The 18,793-nt window shown below is 45.8% G+C and overlaps 1 protein-coding gene across 4 annotated transcripts in view; it reads left to right on the top strand.

Annotated features, from left to right (window-relative positions):
• Window positions 1-17,724, top strand: part of Tango6 (transport and golgi organization 6 homolog) — a 163,741-nt gene extending 146,017 nt beyond the window's left edge. For 2 of the 4 annotated variants that reach the window (XR_015735906.1, XR_015735907.1), the window contains 2 exons: window positions 3,955-4,823; window positions 17,060-17,191. Coding sequence is in view for 2 of the 4 variants with exons in the window: in XM_087900178.1 (XP_087756304.1) it covers window positions 17,060-17,236 (177 nt within the window). In the remaining 2 variants the exon portion in view is untranslated. Of the gene's footprint in view, window positions 1-3,954; window positions 4,824-17,059 lie in introns of all 4 variants that reach the window. The other 2 variants (XM_087900178.1, XM_087900180.1) reach the window with 1 other exon arrangement.
• Window positions 17,725-18,793: the final 1,069 nt, after the last annotated feature.

Below are 18,793 nucleotides of genomic sequence, written 5' to 3'. Positions count from 1 at the left end.
AAGCTGTCAGAAGGTTGTTGTGTTCGTTCAAATGAGAATGGCCCATAGACTCATATATTTGCGTATTTGGCTCCCATTTATAGAACTGTTGAGGAGGTGTGGCCTTGGAGGTGTCTCACTAGGAATGGGCTTTGAGGCACTAAAAGCCCATGTTGTTCCCAGTTAATTCTCTTTGCCTTGTGCTTTTGGATCATGTTTACTACCATGCTCCCCACCATGATGGAAACCCTCTGGAATGGTGAACCCCAAATTAAATATTTTATTTTATAAATTGTCTTGATGATAGTGTTTTGTTATAGCAATAGAAAAGTCACTAAGACAAGAATAATAACTGTGTATATTGAGACATTTGTCTTATTCTGCTTTGTTTCAAGCCTGACTTAATCTGTCTTTAAGGAGCCAATCAGACCACGAGCACAATTTTCAAATGTTTGTTCCCACACATTAAAAGCAATGTTTAGCTAGACATGATGGCATACTACCTTTAATCCTAGCACTCGGGAGGCAGAGGCAGCAGATCTCTGAGTTCAAGGCCAGCCTGGTCTACAGAGTGAATTTAGGACAGTCAGGGCTACACAGAGAAACCCTGTCTGGAAACAGTGTTTAGTCTTCAATCGGTGCCTGTTTTTTTAAGGTCTCATCACCTGCCAGACATGAGGTGCGTGTGTGGGATTGCAGCTATGAAGTCATAGCCCCAGACCCTTAGCTAAAGAGAGTAAAGTGAGGTCCCCTTCAGTCCTGAAGAGCATATTTCAGGGGTACATTTGTCCAAGGATCTGAGCCAGGAGGCTGAGAGAACAGGGATCAGGGGTGTCAGGCCAAGCACAGACACAACCCAAGGACAGTTGGCGACTTGAGAAAGGTCAGGCTAGTGCAAGCCAGTGGGAGCAGGCTTCTAGAAGGCCACTGCTGCTGGCACAGAAAGAGGTCCAGGGAGTATGCACTGCTCAGCTTATATTCTATTCTCACACAATTTCTTAAGTCCATATAACTTACTTATTATAAAATTTACTCTTAAATAATTCATCACTTCTGTATATTTGTGAGGCATGCAGCCATCACTACCATTCATTTCCAGAACATTTTCATCATCACAAAATAAAGCCACTTGTCTCTGCTGGGTTGCTATGTAACTGAGACTAACCTTGAATTTCTGGTCCTCCTGCTTCCACTTTCCAAGTGCTAAGAGATTACAGGCATGTACTACCATGCATGTTTTAGTTAATTAATTAATTAGACAATCTTCCAAACTCAGCTATGTAAAAGTAAAAGGATGCTATTAGTAATTTACCAGAGTACCGAGGTAAAAGCTATGCTTTCCTGGGAAAATCAGAACTCTGACTCCAAGATTCATCCAACTGCTTTCCAGCATCAGATCTTGTATGACCATTGTTACCATATTAGTTCTTTTTGTTCTAGGTAGTGCCACTTAAAACAAAAGCAAAAAAAAAAAACACCCTTACTGTCATCTCAGTGGGGTTTCAAGACGGACATGTGCATTTTACTTTCAAGAGGTGTGAAGGACAGGTATAACTATACTCAAAATTTTTTCGGATTAAAATAATAGACACCTAGCATAAACTAACTGAAGCAAGGGGACTTTAAATTTTTCTTTTTTAAAATTTATGTGTGGGGATGTTTTACCTGCATGTATATCTGTGCATTCTGGTACCCACAGAGACCAGAAGGAGGGATTAGATCCCCTGGAACTGGATTAGTTGATTGTGAGCCACCATGTAGATGCTGAGAACCGAACTTGGGTCCTCTGCAAGAGCAGCCGTGTTCTTAACCACCAAACCATCTCTCCAGCCCTGCAAAGGGACTTTTTAGCCTATTGCGCTCATAAAAGGAGATCTGAGCCATCATGAGGTGGGAAACACAGAGATGGCGCCAGGAATCAGACCCAGACTGATGCCTGACTGCACCTTATGTCTGCTCCTCTTACATTTGCTCTTCCTAATGAGGCAACGTCACTGCTGACAGGCCCACTGGGACAGCTGTCCAGCACGTGGTACTTACAACACCAACACCAGAGTCCTGTTCTGACCCTAAAGGCAAACGTTACAGAGAAGAGATTTGGATGTCCCAGCCAAGATCGAATGGCCATCCCCAGTTTGCATGAACTAAGTGGGGCATGGGATATCTGATCTATATAAAATCAGGTTCAGCTTCAACCTCCTGTGAGAGGTTAGTGCTGAGGACATGAGTGGAGTCCCATAGATTCCTCAACAGTGACCAATCTGTATGACATGGATGATGGATTTGAAAAGCAATGGTACAAAGGTTAGGCTTCAGCACCTCACTGCAACCACTGAATTAGAAATTCTTAGCCTCTTCTAGTGCTAAAGTAGGTGGCAGTTTGGAAACCCTAACACTGAAAATGTCTCCCTTCCTCCTCCTCCACATCTCCATTTACATGAATCCCCATGTGGAAGACTTGGCCTTGATGTCTGAATACTTCAGTTTCCATAGAAAGTCTTTTCCTCATCCTTCTCATTCTGATCCAAAAGGCCCAAGAAGACTCTTTTGAGAAGTGGAAGAAAACTTAGAGATAACATACATACCACAAAGATGCCCAATGGCGTAATAACCTCTTGAGTTGCTCCTTTGAAATAATGTCAAAGTTTGGAAGTACTATAGCCAGTGAGGTCCGTCCTAGAGATCCAGTTCATGTTGGCCTAATAAGGAGCCTGAGAAGTCCTGGAGCAAAGAGACTAACACTTCCTTAAATTCATTTACTGGGGACGCTTTGCCGTCTTAAGTGGCCAAGTAATACTGTTCCATGGAACAACCTTTGGGAAGGAAACCAGACATCTCCTTTTATGAATGAAGAAAGTAAGGCTTGTAGAGAGACTGTAGTTAATAGTTTTCCAAAGCTAATGCCAGGAAGCAGTGGCACTGGTTTCCTGTTGCCTCTGGCAATTGACCTTGGCCAAATGCTAGTGAAAGTCTAGCCTCTTCCTCTCTTCCTTGTGTCTAATTCAGTTGTCATCAGAAACAAGATTTATCGTGTATCCAGGGTTCCTTGCGTGACATCATTAAGGTGAGTCAGTATGCAAAAGAAGAACCAGGCTTAGGGCTGAGGAGATGGCTTCGTGGGTAAAAGTGCCTGCTGCTCAGGAGTGAAGACCTACGTTAGAATCCTCAGACCCAAGCCAGACAGATGCTGGGGGCACATGCCTTTAATCCCAGCACTCAGGAGGCAGAGGAAGGTGAATCTCTGAGTTCGCGGCTAGCCTGGTCTACAGAGTGCATTCCAAGACAGTAAGGGCTACACAGAGAAACCCGCCTGGGGAACGAGGGAGAAGAATCCTCAGACCCAACTTAAAATCATGACAGTTAAGTGTTTGGAATCTCAGTGCTCACAGGCAGATAGGGTCATGGTTCAGCAACCTGCATACTCAGCGAAAAATCAACAGAGACCCTATCCAAACAAGTAGAAGGCAAGGACCTTCACCAAGGTCATCTTCTGACCTCTACATAACATTTACATACACATACCAGAATCAGGTTTGAAAAAAATCCATTCTATTAGCCTTTCTCTAGATTAGACCAATGTATTTTTCTTCTTTTTCTCTTTCTTTCTTTCTTTTTTTTTTTTTTTTTTTTTTTTTTTGGTTTTTTGAGACAGGGTTTCTCTGTAGCTTTGAACTGTCCTGGAGCTAGCTCTTGTAGACCAGGCTGGCCTTGAACTCACAGAGCTCCACCTGCCTCTGCCTCCTGAGTACTGGGATTAAAGGTGTGCACCACCACTGCCTGGCTACGGGCATATTTCTAAACTAATACAATGACCCAACCTCAATATAGAAAAGAAATAACAGAATAATAATTCACAATAAGACGTGTTTATTCAGTTGCTCTTGCATATAGAATCACCATGGTCTCAGCCCTTTCCTGTCTGGCTCCTGCATTGGAGGCGGCAGTCTCGGACACTGGGTCTCTCGTTTCCACCAGGTAGACACTCTACTGCAAAGATGGTCAATGTACCGAAAACCTGAAGGACTTTCTGTAAGAAGTGTGGCAAGCAAGCATCAACCTCACAAAGTGACCCAGTATGAGAAAAAGGGCAAGGATTCCCTGTATGCCCAAGGGAAGCAGCACTGCGATCAGAAGCAGAGTGGTTACGGTGGGCAGACAAAAAAAAAAAAAAATCAAAAGACGGCCAAAACCACAGAGAAGATCGTGCTCAGACTTGAGTGTGTGGAGCCCAACTGCAGGTCCAAGAGGATGCTGGCCGTTAAGAGATGCAAGCATTTTGAACTGGGAGGAGACAAGAAGAGAAAGGGCCAAGTGATCCAGTTCTAAAACTTGTGTTTTCTGAGAGGGAAATGCTGAAGCAGTGGGAAAATTACCTGTTAGAAAATAAAGTTATTGTTACTGATAACAAAAACAAAACAAAAGAATCACCGTGAACGGGATAACTACAAATATAGACTGATCGAGAGGTACCATGAATGACAACATTGCATAACCTGATTTTCTAAATTGGTAAACTGTTTTTGGTACATTTCAAGCAAATCAAAATACTATCTCTCAGTAGGCATAGTAGTTTCCTCCTCAAAAAACTGTGTATGAAAACTACCCAGAACACTTTGACTGAGCGCTTATTGTGTAACAGCACTGATGTCCGAGTGCTTTCCGTGAATTAGACCATCAGTCTTCGTAACCATCCCATGTCGGTGTGGGTTCAGATGCCTGTGTAAAGATGTGACACGGAAGATCGGCTAACTGTTCCCCGGCACAGAACACAATCCTAGTCTCCCATATTCCTGTCATCTGAAGCACCCAGAAACCGAGTCACCTGGATATTTACTCATGACCAGGTAATGGCTGTTTGGGATCTGGGAAGCCATAATATTCAAAAGGAATCCAGACCTGGCCACCTCTTTACAGCACAGTCACTGTCTGCCCAGGAGCATGACAGAGAGCAGTTGGAGAGTGTTTGAGTTGGCCTTGGGCCCAGGTGCCCTTCAGGACCTGCCAGCAAGTCTTGAGAAAGCAGAGACAGGAAGCAGGCTGGGTGCCTTTTGCCCTTCCTCATGGCCCACCGTCTCTTGCCAAAAGCCCAGCCCTGGATTTTGCATCCAGCAACTTCTCATCTCAGAAGTCAGGAAAAATTAGGGAGCAGAGAGAAAACACAGGAGACTAAACCCCTTCCAGGTTGCCAGGCTAGGGAGAATCTTGAAACTTTTCTCCCTCCAAAAGTAATTGTGCTGCTCTGAAGGGCATTGGGTGGCAGATCCACCCCTCCTCTGCTCCATACTCTGAAAAGGAGTTCTGGCTGAGTGTGCCTCTCTTGGGGTGATATGAGATGATGCCAGACTGATGGTAGGAAGACTGGGAAGATGGGACAAAGCTGGAAGGAAAGTGGCGGAGGGAGGCAACCCAGGGCTTGTGACCAGTGGTCTCTGGGTTCCCTGTCTGCACCTACATCTGCAGGCATCTGGTGCCGATGTCCACAACTCTGCAAAGACAACAGTGATGAATCTTGCCCTGGTAGTTGTTAGTGGGATAATAACTCCTGGTGTTTGTTACTCCCTTACCCAATGAATCTCTGTAATTTCGAGGCCAGCCTGGTCTACAGAGTGAGTTCCGGGACAGCCACGGCTACGTAGAGAAACCATGTCTCCAAATCAACAACACAAAAAAGACCAGAGTTGAAGGGCATCTCCAGCTGCTTAGTTTGAGACCAGTCTGGGCACATGATACCATCTCAAAACAAAAACAAAAAAACAGGGCTAGTAAGATGGCTCAGTAGGTAAAATCATTTGCTACCAAGGCTGACAACCTGAGTTTGATACACCAGACCAGCGTAGTAGGAGAGAACCAGCTCCTCCTTGTCTGTTGTTCTCTGACCTCAACACATGCACTGTGGCATGTGGCCCCCACACAAAATAAATAAGTAATCAACTTATTTATTAAATAAATTTAAAGACGGGGGCTGGTGAGATGACTCAGTCATTAAGAGCACTGACTGCTTTTCAGAGGACCTGAGTTCAATTGCCAGCAACCACATGGTGGCTCACAACCATCTATAATGCTATCTGGTGCCCTCTTCTGGCATGCAGGCCGAACACTATACTAGATAGATAGATAGATAGATAGATAGATAGATAGATAGATAGATAGATAGATAGATAGATAGATAGATAGATAGAAAGAATATCCCTATGTCCCAGTTCTCTCCCAAATGAATGACTCTTTAAAAAAAAAAACAATTTAAAGACAAGAAACCATCAACCAGATCGATGCTGTAGTTTCTATTCTAGCTCATTGGTCATTACCCCATGGTTTGTTTGCTCATGGCAGTGTGTTACTAGTAAATGCCACATCCTCCAGGATTCTGTCTTTATTATTATTAGTATCTATTAATGGCTTATTGTATGCCTCTAAACTCTTTATATCCTAAATCCTCATAATAACTCTCTGAGATGAGTAGGCTCACAGACTCTATTTCCAGATGAGAAAGTTGCGGTCCAGCACATTTGTGTTTAAATGCTCAGGTCTCACAGCCAGTGAGCGGTAGGGCTGAGGTGGCAGCCCAGCTGTTCTGAAAGAGTTAAGTAGAGTGCACCTGAGGCTGTGCTTGAGAGACAGGCAGCTGTTTCAGACACACTGGGACAAAGGTGGGTTCCTTTCCTTCACCACTGGGTTTTCTTCTGCTCTCCGGTTCTCCTTAGTTAACAGGGATGCATTGCTCGGGATGAGGGAACTGGAGCTTTCTACCTTGTTGAGGCGGGTCTTTCTGTATGTGTCGGTTGGGCTTCATACTCTAGACTAACTGGGGGCAAGCTTCTGACTAACGCTGTCTTTGTGAGTGCCGGGTTATAAACGATGCTCGCGTGTCCAGCCTTTGATGTAGGCTCCAGGGATCAAGCTCAGGTTTCCCACTTATACAGCAAGTGTCCTTACCTGCTAAGACATCTCACTGGCCCTGGAAGTGCAATCTGAATGTATGTGTCAAAAATTATTCTCCCAGCTCCCTGTTTCTAGAAAAAGAAAACCTTTCTGTTCATCACTGGGAAAATTCCAAGAAATGCAGTAATAGCCTAAGTCACTTTGCCCTTGTCATTGACACTTGGCCGCATCTTGGGCACCTACTTATGACATGTACTTTTGGAATCATGGCAGATCCCTCACTAAGTCTCTTGTCATTTTTTTTTATGAGATCTTATACTGCCTCCTCATTCTTATTAGATTATAGAGTGTTGTGGCGGGGGGCGGGGGTTGCAGGGAGATGCTTGCCACACAAGCATGAGCATCTGAATTAAGATCCCATTGCCCATGTAAGAGCCAGTGGCAGAGATAAGCTGACACGCACACCCCTTGTTGAGCTTCTTGTAGACACATCATTGTTATTAGATTGTCAGAGTTTCCTACAAAATATGAAAAATTTAAAACGTTTCAAGTGGTGAGTCCCAGGCTTTTTAACAGTTTTCGTGGGGGCACAGAGAGGAGCTAGACAGAAGACTCTGCAACTAAGAGAATTTGTTCCTGCTGAGGACCTGAGTTCAGTTCCCAGCACCCACATGGTAGGTGGACCACCATCAGTAACTCCAGTTCCTGCGATCTGCTGCCCCCTTCTGATTGCCACCAGCACCAGTCATGCATGTGATGCACAGACATCCTTGCAGGCAAAACACTCATACATATAAAATAAAAAACAGACCAGACAAATACAGATTTCTCAGGGAGGCTGGGATCTTGACTTGCCAAACATACACAAGGTATGCCATCTAGCACCACTAAAATAACAGAGGTTTTCCATGTGAGCAGTGAAGTAAGTGTGCAGAGTCGTTGGCTCCAGTGGTGGTGTCCCTCCAGGGCAGTGTGGTCGCTTGTGTTACATTCTCCACTGTGTGTCACACTGTTTAAACTAGCAGACAGTACAGACCCCAGCTTCACATGGGTATGTCTTCGCCTCTTGTTCTTTCTGGCCTTTTATCCAACTCTACAGCCTTTTCTTCCTGAGTCATTCCAGCACTGAACTCCTCTAAGCCGTTGCTCTTAGGACTGCAACCAGCACCTTCTCAACCGAGAAAGGCCTGGCCGGTTCCAGGGACACCACAGCTTGTGTGACCTAAGATTGTGATGATTCAGGGTGTCCCAAAGTAAACTGGCGCTTCCTACTCTGGAATGAGCCGTTAGTCCATCAGCTCCTCCTGTGCCCTACTAGCCAGATACCATCCAAATAAGCACGTTAAGTAGTGCAGGAGAGGGCCCAAGACCTCCCTACATATCAGATTTCCTAGTAATGCACACATTTAAAGGCAAGGTTTGTGAAGCCAGACCTGGCAGATACAGATTTGAACTCTAAATCTCTAAACTTCCCTAAACCCCAAGCCAGTTTTGCAAACTGGGATTGATGATTCTTGTATCACAAGATTCAAGATAAAACACGTGGGAACCACTGACTGATGTAGAAGCATCTGTGAATGGCAGCAGTGCTCTGTGTTCTGCCCAGTGGCTGTCTAGTCCCAAGCCAAATGCTTTCGGCCAGTGAAGGAAGCAGGACCTCCACACTTGGCAGGTGCCTGCGCAGTGATCCCGGGGTTGGAAACAATAAAACTTGTCTCCAGATGTGGCAGTTAAGTGCCCTTTGAAGGGTGAGTTTGTCATGGCTCTCTCAGACGCTGCCAGTCTCTCCCACAGAAGCAGCAGCAGCCCGCCGTCTCTGCACGGGCTCTGGCCGTTCTCCCTGCCGCCTTTGTTCTATTTCGGTGCCTGAGGAGGTGCAGGAAAACTGCTGCCTTCCTCGGGTTGCTATTTAAAGACACTCTGAAAGATGCTGCCACCACTGCTCCCACCTCTGTGACAGCTGCTGCTCCTGTCCCTGCCACAGTGGACTGCATGGCCTGTGACCCCCGAGCCTTGGGTGAAGTGCCTTAGCAAGAGCTAGCCTGGAAGCACACATTAGACCTGGGGAAGTCTTGCTGCCTTTTTGTTTAGGACCCCTGAGCCATCATCCCTCCCACGGCTTACCATCAGCTGCAGCTTTGGTCTGTGTCCCTGCGCTGCCTCACCTGTCTGTATCGCTACAGCATTTTTGTCACTTGACCAGCTAGTCCCTCCTTGTTCTTCAGAGAAAATCATGCAGACACTCCTGTCCCCTTCCATCCGTCTGCAGTTCACTCTTGGGATTCTTTCCCCATTCCACAGTGAGGAATAGTCCAGGAGGAGTCAGGGTGCCATTATCTAGGTCTAACCAAAATACTTTGAAAATAAATGCTTTCTGAACGGCTCAATAGCCTCCAGTTACTACAATGGCAGCCTAGGCTTTAGGGAGTCTAAGTTCTCCATCCTTCAGGCACAGCATCCCTTAGATGTCAGTAATCCCGCCTTTGCTGGCTTCCCTGTATTCTCAATGCAGTGTCTCAAAGCCTGGCCTTGCTGTTTGAATCAGACCTCATTTCTTTTTCCTAGACCTTCAGGTTTTATCAGTAAAATATCAGGCCAGGCAGCTGCCTCCATTTGGCTTCCCATTGTTACGGAACGGCTGCTTGCCTCACAGGCTTGGGATCCAGTTGTATCTGCATGCCCAGCAAAATTCCCCCCAGTGCCCTCAGCTCCACACAGCAGCACCGTCAGATGTTGCAGTGTGACACACGCCGCCACCACCTGACCCACACTGACCCCATGGCTGCACTAAAGCTTTGTTCCCAGGTGCACAGCTTGCTGGAGCTGCTTTATATTACAATAATCCTGTGTCGTTTCTTACACGCAAGTGGAGATTGGGTATATTAGATGAAATGTAAAGCTCCTTTCCTTTAAACCTTGTCCATGTTTCTTTTCTTTCTTTTTAAACATTTTAATGGTGATTTAGACAGAAGTTGTTCTTTGTGAGTTAATATTGACTACAGTCCTTCAAATTTCATATCTGCTTTTTGGTTTTGTTGTTATTTGGTTAGTTGGGGTTTTTGTTCGTTTGGTTGGTTGGTTTTGAGTCACAGTTTCTCTGTGTAATCCTGGCAGCCCTGGAACTTGCTCTGTAGACCCAGACCCAGGCTGGCCTCAAACTCACAAAGATTGGCCTGCCCCTGCCTCCCAAGTGCTGGGATTAAAGTCATGGGCCACCACCATCCAATTTATATATGCTTTATAATATTAACTATGGCTGGTAAGATGGCTCAGCAGGTAAAAGCATTCACTAAGGGAGAATGGTGCCCTGAATTTAATCCCCAGAACCCACTTAAAAGTGGAGAGAACCAGTTTACAAAGTTATCCTCTGACCTCTCTGCACAAACATCCACATCATTTACATACAATAATAAATAAATAAACTGGGCATGACAGCATACACCTTTAATCTCAGTACTAGTGTCTGGATCTCTGCGAGTTTGAGGCCAGCCTGGTCTACAGAGAGTTTCACAACAGCCAGAGTTACATAATAGAGATACCCTAACTCAAAAAAAGAAAACAATAATAATTATTAATAAATAAATGAAATTTAGTGTCTAGAGAGAGAGATGGCTCAGTAGCTAAGAGCAAATACTACTCATACAGAGGAGTAGTTCAGTTCTCGACACCCACGTTGGACAGCTTACAACTGCCTGTAAATCCAGCTTCACGGGAGCTCAAACCTCTGGCCTTGACAGCAGACACCTAACTCTCATGCACATACCTACACACATACAATTAAAAATAAAATAAATGTATTTTTTAATTTAAGGGAATAAGGTAATATTAGGACAGCTCAGAGAGTAAAGGCGCATAAAAGCACTTGCCACTAAACCTGACATTGTGAGTTCAATCCCTGGATCCTACATGGTCAGGAAAGAGAACCTGTTTCATGGCACATACACACTTACATGCATAATACATGCCATAAATATACATATACATATACATATACATATACATGTACATGTATGTATATGTGTGTGTATAAATATATATATATAAATGAATGTGTCGCCAACCAGTGGTGGCACACGCCCTTAATCCCAGCACTCGGGAGGCAGAGGCAGGCGGATCTCTGTGAGTTCGAGACCAGCCTGCAGCAAAAAAAAAAATTAACATGTATGTGTGACACACATAAAACTATATTTATTAACTGTACCAGTACTTCAGGGTGTCTCGAGTGGTGACACTCTCTAGTTCTAGTTCCCAAGTGAAGCCTTAGCAGGAAGTAAGTAAATACTCTTTAGTTACAAAAAGCAGACAAGCCATGTTCTGGGCTTACCACACCTCACCCTAACCGCCCCTTTCCTTTTCTGCCTGCTTGTATTTGGGTGTCTGCTGTCTTCAGAGCCGTCTTTGCCCTCGTTTCCTTAGCCCCTGAGGGCAAGCCAAGCTTTCTCCACGTGGTGGTAATAAGGATACTTTTCTTTATATCATCTTGCTTAGGACAGCAAAATATTCTCACATGCATCCCCTGCTGGAGCCTGCGTCAGCCGTGGGGGAGCAGTGGATGCTCTCCGTACCCTGGTTTGTGGCAGTAAAGGGACGCCCACAGGAACTGCAGTGGCGAGTGATTGGCAGAGTCGCACTCCAGAGTCAGTGCCATCCCTTAGCCATGGGGCCCTTGGAAAATTAGAGATTATTATTAGTGACTTTCCTCTTATTATGATTTTTTTATTACTTATTTAGTGTGGGAAGCCATGGCTTTCATATGGAGGTTAGGGGACAATTTTTATGGGACTTGTTTCTCTCCCTCCACCATGTAGGTCCCAGGGGTCAGACTCAGGTTTCCAGGCTCAGCAGTAAGTGGCGTTACTTGCTGAGCCATCTCATCTCCACTACTCCTTTTTAAAAGTATTTTTAGGAGCCTAGAGGGTCAGCTCAGTGGTTAAGAGCACTGGTTTCCCCTTCCAGAGGACCCATGTTCAATTCCCATCACCCACATGGCCGCATACAAGCCTCTGAAATGCCAGTTCTGAGAGTCTAGCTTCTGAGGGCGTGGCCCACATGTGGTGCACAGACATTCATGAGACAAAATACCCATACAGACACCCATACAAATAAAGTAAGGCATAGACACATTAAAATAAAATCATATATTTACAGTTTGTATGTGTATGTATAAATTTTGCTGGCATACACCTTTAATCCCAACGCTAGAGAGGCAGAGGCAAGCACATCTCAAAGAGTTCAAGACCAGCCTGGACTACATAGCAAATTCTAGGCTACCAGGGCTACATAGTGAGACCCTGTCTCAAAAAACAAAACAAATAAAAATGTGTATGTGCGCACATGCATGTTTGTCTGTCTGTCTGCCCTCCTGAGCACCCTTACTAATATATCTTGTATTAGAAAGGTAGTTTGGCTAGAGATGGCTTTTTTCCTGTAGTTTCCAAATACTCTGAATTGTGGTCATGTGGCTTTTATAACCAAATAAACATATTCCAGATATAAAAAGAAGAATATCTGCCATTTATTTCTTCTTTAGATCTTAACTCAAAGACACGGCTTTGCAGGAATGTCCTGAGCTTCCCGAAGGAGCCCCTGGCTGTTTTCTGCTTTGTGCCCAAGGCAGCTCTGCTCACGCAGTTCTCACTGAAACTCTGAAGGTGGTCTACGGGAGGGGTAGGAAAATGGCTGACCTAGGAGCTGGGGCTGGGGATATGTGCAGCATGTTGGTAGAGGACATGTTTAACATTAGGCACAATGTCTGGGGAAATCTCCAACACCAAAAAATAAACTCCCCCCAAACCACAGATAGCTTCTCCAAAAGTAAAATGCTGCTGCCGGCCGCCTGCTGCTCAGGTCCTCCTGGATGAGAGGAAGCACCTTCCTTCCTGAGGTGCACGCACCTGTGCCCCCCTTCCTCTCCATGGAGCTTTTGGGCTTCACTGGGGTGTGCGTGCGCGCGTGCACACATGTGTAGGTGGCAGGTGTGTGGAAGTCTCAATGAGAGGGCTCCTCTACAGGATCGCTCGCACCCTGCCCACCTCGCAGGCTCCCGTGAATAACTTTACCTTTGAACTCGCCTTGCATTCAGCCCCTGATCCTTAGGATTTGGTGACAATCCTTGGCTGGCAGGAAGCTTTGATCCTTGGGGAGTCCAGAGGAAGTCCTGTGATGTGTGGGATTGGAGAGAAGCTGCACAAGAGTGGGTTGCTAAGGTGGACCCATTAATTAAGAAGGAGGCTTTGCATAACACTCACTTCCCTGAAAAAGCCGGCCCCCGATAGCAGGAGCTCAGCCCCTGCAAGGATGCAGTGTGTTTGCACAAGCAGTTCTGGTATCTAAGGACATAGCAGTGTTCTGGGAAATTCCTACCCACACCCCAGGAAGAGCACAGTGCCTCAGAACTTCCCCTTTTAAAGAGGTAAATTTGCCTTCTCTGAATGGTAGGTGGCTGTAGGAGAAAAGGAATCTCTTTAGGGCTCTGAATATAACTCAGATGGCAGAGCGTTTGCTCAGCTCTGGGTCCGATCTCTGTACGGCTGAAAAGAGACAAGGGGGCACATGCCTGTACTCTCAACCTCTGGGAGAAAGCAGCAGAAGAGTTCAGAATCATCCTTGACTACAGAGAGAGCTGGAGGCCAGAGACAGCAAGATGGCTCAGTGGGTAAAGGTGCTTGCTGCCAAGCCTGACGACCCAAGTTCAATCCCTACCTACATAGTATAAGGAGAGAAGTGACTCCCACCCTCACACATGTGTTAGTCAAGGCACATGTACATTCACATTACATTTATACATACCAAATAAATAAATAAATAAATAAATAGAACTATAATTATATTATAATAAATATGAATATAATTTTTAAACTATTTTTGCTTAGAAACTACTTTATTTCATATGGCCAGACGGTGAGGGGACTTGCTCATGCATCCCAAAGCCATTCCTTGGTTCCCCAGTAAGTGTCACAGTGAAGCCCCCTTCAGCAGCAGGCTGCTGTTCCTCCTCTCCCACCCACCTGCAAAGGCAGATGACTTTCTTTGATCCCGATAATCAAGCTCACTGTTTACTACGCAGAGACCTCGCTGTGCCATGTGTGCCTGCCTCCCCCCTGGGATTTGGCTGCCAGAAGGACAGGTTCGTGGATTAGTCATCATTTTAGAACTGGTATACTACCTGGGTACTGTGCAGGCCCTTCCTAACGATTATTGAATGAATAACCGTGAAGCAGAACCTCCTTGCAGGGACAGGTTAGGAGAGTGTGGATAGTGCCTGGTTAGGACGGTCCCAGCCATGTTTCCATGTGTCATATGCTCCTTGAGAAAATCCAGGACACGCCTCACAGCACCTGCTGAGCTTGGCTCACGGGGCTCATGGAGCAACACTTAGAAAGGAACAGATGTGGCAGGACTGACTATTTAAAACCTGCATCCCCATGCAAAGTCAAAATACAAGACTCCAGTTAAAGAAGGGGTGAGGGTAGAGAGATGGCTCAGCAGTTGCGTGCTTACTGTCCTTGCAAGGTTCAATTCCTAGCACCCACACAGCAGCTCACAACTGTCTATAACTCCAGTTCCAGATTGCACATGATACACAGACATCCATGCAGCAAAGCACTCATACACATAAAATAAATACATCTTTAAAAAAAACTGATATATGTATTTAATGTATATGAGTGTTCTATTTGCATGTATACCTGAATAACAGAAGAGGACATCAAATCTCAATATAGTTGGTTGTGAGTCACCATGTGGGTGCTGGGAATTGAACTCAATAACTCTGGAAGAGCAGCCAGTGCTCTTAACTGCTGAGCCATCTCTCCAGCCCCAAATAAATATATATTTTAAACCATTTTTAAAAAGAGGACAGAAGTACCATTAATAATAGTAAAATACAGTTTTCCCCTTTCTCTTCCAGAATCTCACTTGTCTTGTCCTGGTGTTTACTGATTGCCACTGAGGTTGCTCTAAGGAGAAGAAAAACTGAAGTGTGAAATAATTGCGTGCTTTTCATAGCTCATCTCTACCCTGTGCAGTGTCAATCTTAAATGCAAATAGAAGAGTGTTTACCTCATGTGCAGAATCGCCCAGATTACACACTGTGTAGCCCGCAGCTTGCACATGCATGTGCATCTCCACCGTTGAGAACGGGAGGGAACTGCACAAGTGAGCACAGCCACCTCCCTTCTTGATTCGTGCCCCTGCTCTCAGCGCTGTGTCCCTCCTTCAGGCTCCCCGGAGGGAGCAAGGATGATAGATTGTTATGCTTCCTTCCATGTCATTGATTTTAGTGTAAATGTTTGACTAAAACAAAAACATGAATGAGTAAGAAAGGATGTTAGGTAGGGTTCCATGACCATCTGCCTTTCTTAGAAAGCCTTTACCTTCTTTGTGTGGTGGGAACAGATCCTAGTTAGAATGGAAAGCTGGAACCCTCCAGGCTGTCAGTGCCTCCCTTTGTTCAGTTGTAAGGGTGACAGACACCGTGACCTGCTTCTGGCTTCCAGGGTTGCTCATCTCCCTTCACCATAGTCTGTCAGGGGGTTGTCTTCCTGGGCCATAGTGACCACAGGCAGAGATGCACTTGTGAGATGCAGCGTGCATCTCCTCTGCTCATGTTCTCATTTACAAGATATAGAGCCAATAAAAATCATTAGTAATTTTAACATTTCAATAATAGGTCATTAAAGCAGGCAGCACAGACCTTGGGGGACTAGACTGGCTGTGTGGCACTGTTTCGATAGATGTTCTTAGAATTAAGAAGCTGGTCAGGAGGGGCATGTGTGCCTTCATTACCCATGAGTGTGTTCCATCATCTGCCAGATGCCAATCATTTTATGAAGTACTGGGCCACACTAGAGGAAGAAGGCAAGACATGGCCTGGGCATTAGTAGTATTTGCGATCTAATAAGGAAAATATTCTTAATTATATAACACCAATCCCCAACATAAATGAAAAAAACAACATCACAACAAATAAATGATAATTGTGATAGGAACTACAGACAGAATTCAAGGAGAGTTAGACTTAGCTTGGTGGGCATTCGAGAGAAAAGCTCTTGGACATGGTGTCTTGTGGGCGTGTGTAGGATGAAGAGGATGTGGAGTAGCCTCCCAGCATAAAGGGACAACATGTGCAAAGGTGTGGACCAGGGAAGGAGCTCTGCTTAGGAAGAAGGATCTAGAGCCAGAACTCAGGCAGCCAGAGGGAGGCCGGGTGTAGGAAGGGCGAGCCGGGCTTTTTAGGGTGACCCTGTTCCCTGCCTTGCCCCATTCTTCCCCAGTGCCCATGCTGACCAAGAACCTCATAAGGTGGAAGAATTCTAATTCTCCATAGCAAGCCCAAGACACATGATGCAACACCGCAAACCCACAGAGATCTGCCAGCTTCTGTCTGCTGAGTACTGAGATTAAAGACTTTTTTTTGTACTATGCCCAGCCTTAAAAAATTTTAAACTATTCCGGGCAGTGGTGGCGTACCGCTTTAATCCCAGCACTCAGGAAGCAGAGCAGGCGAATCTCTGTGAGTTTAAGGCTAGCCTGGTCTACAGAGTGAGTTCCAGGACAGCCAGGGCTACACAGAGAAACCCTGTCTCGAAAAACCAAAAATATAAAATAAAATAATTTTTTTTAAAAACTTACCTGTTTAATCCAAACATACCTGTAACCTTCAAAAGATCTCACAGAGATCTCAAGTTGAAGGCCAGTCTGTCTCAGAAAAACAACACCAGGAGATGGTTCAGTGGGCAAAAGCGCTTTCCACCAAGGGGACCATGAGATGGTTGAGTGGGTAAAGGCGCTTGCTACCAAGTCTTCTGACTTCAGTTCTGCCCTCAGGATCCACATGGTCGAAGGAAAGAACTGACTTCCATGTGTGCTTATACATACACAGATAGGGCCTGAGAAAAATGTGGGCAGCCAGCTGCTCTAGAAGCATCTGTACCCAGGCAGTCTTACTGTCTTTGTCCTGAGGCCTGTGCTAGCCTTTGACTGGAGGATCCAAGCACTATCCTAGGGCCTGGAAATAATGAGGAGCAGCCTAAAGTCCGCAGTGAAATGTTGCGGGTAAGAGACACAAAGGAACCTTCTGTGGGACAAGGGCCACAGCCAGCTCTCCCTTCTCAAGGTTGGAAGGTCCCTGCATCATCTTCACAAGGACGCCTGAGATTGCTTCCCAGCAGAGGTGCTTATGACCTGTCTCTCTATCCAGGTGCTGAGCGATGTCCTCAAGGATCTCTATCACCTGCTAAAGCATGTGGTGCGTCTGGAACCTGATGATGTGGCCAAGCTACATGCCCGACTTGCCCTGGAAGAACTGGATGAGATCATGAGGAACTTCCTGTTCCCTCCCCAGAAGCTGGAGAAGAAGATCGTGGTCCTGCCCTAGTCCTGGTTCCTAGGACCTGGAAGACTGGGAGGGACCAAGCAGCCAAAGCAGTGACCACACACCTTCCAGCAGATGGCTCCACCTCCTTGGTGCTGCCAGTATGGCAGCTTTAAGGTAGCTCTGTGGTGCTGGGCACTTGGTGTTCAGGGCCACCTTTCTAGAGCATCCATGCATCTGGCCCAGAGCGTGTGCAGTTAGAAGGGAAAGGATGAGTCCCATCTAATCTGCACATTATCATTGCCCTGTGCTATTTAAAGGAGATGCGCATGTGACTATGGGCCATTTTGTTGCAGCTGGAGAGGCTGCCTGCACAGGTCCTATCTTGATATTCTTTCATGGTGAGATGATTCTGCCTGTGATAATGAGGAGCAGGCAGAGCTATCGCGTTTGGCTGTTGAAGAGTCATGTGGGTATGCAGCTGTGGGAAGGGGAAGGAAACATTACTTAAACGTATGAAAAGGAATAAAATTACCTTGTTGGAATAATCAGCCAGGCTGACTCTGGTCATTGAGCTGGTTGACACTCGCAGAAAGAAAGGAGCAAGCACTGTTTGTCCTCTGGGGCCATTTTCTTTTGCTCCCTCTGCTCCTTTTTTATTTTGTTTTGTTTTTCGAGACAAGGTTTCCCTGTGTAGCTCTGGCTGTCCTAGAACTCTCTCTGTAGACCAGGTTGGCCTTGAACTCAGAGATCCACCTGCCTCTGCCTCCTAAGTGCCTCCTAAGTGATTAAAGGCAAGCACCTGTAATCGCAGCACTTTGGAAATAAAGGCAAAAGGATCGTAAATTCAAAGTCATCCTCAGCTACATAGCAAGTTCGAGCCTCACCTAGGCTACAGAAGACCTTGTCTCAGTTATAATATTTATTACAAATTTATTCATGTGCATATGAATGAGAAGCTCTAGGGAAAGAGAACAATGGGGTAGAAAAAGCACAGATTTAAATTTTAAAAGTTCCAGAATTCCAGCTGGGCCTAGTGGCACAGACCTGTAATCCCAGCTACTGGGAAGTTGCGGCAGAAGGGTGACCAGCTAAAGGCCTGCCTGGGCTGCAGAGAATTCACCCAAACTCTGTAAGGGCCTGTCCAAAGATAAGAACATAAAAAGAGCCAGGGGCATACCGCAGTGGTGGGCAGCACTGCTGTTCACCTGCACCAGGCCTTACGCTCAGTCCCCAGCACTGCAAATAAATTGTCCCAAAGACCCAAGACACGTGGTAGGAAAAGTAATGTCTCCCTTCTGTCCATCTGTCCTGCTGCTCCTCTGAGTCCCTCCCTTTCCTGTCTATTACTAAGGTTCTCCTCACTTGCGCTCCCTGTGTCCCTCTCCTCCCCTCTCTTCTCCTTCCTGGTCTCAGGCTGCCAACCAATAACACTTTAGAGAGACTTGCAGGGCCCAGGCATTGGCTGCATGGAGCCCCAGCTTCTGCCCTGAGATTGCTTCCTATTCAGTTGGACCCTGTGTTGCGGTGTTTCTCTTCCTCTTTGGTGCAAGTCAGCCCTCCTGCAAGTCCTCCCCTTTGCTCTTGATGTACTCTCCTCTACACCCTTCACCCTCCTAT

This window comes from Myodes glareolus, chromosome 22 (genome assembly GCF_982192425.1).
Source record: "Myodes glareolus chromosome 22, mMyoGla1.1, whole genome shotgun sequence".
Taxonomy (NCBI): Eukaryota; Metazoa; Chordata; class Mammalia; order Rodentia; family Cricetidae; genus Myodes; species Myodes glareolus.
This window is presented reverse-complemented; position numbering and strand designations above follow the sequence as displayed.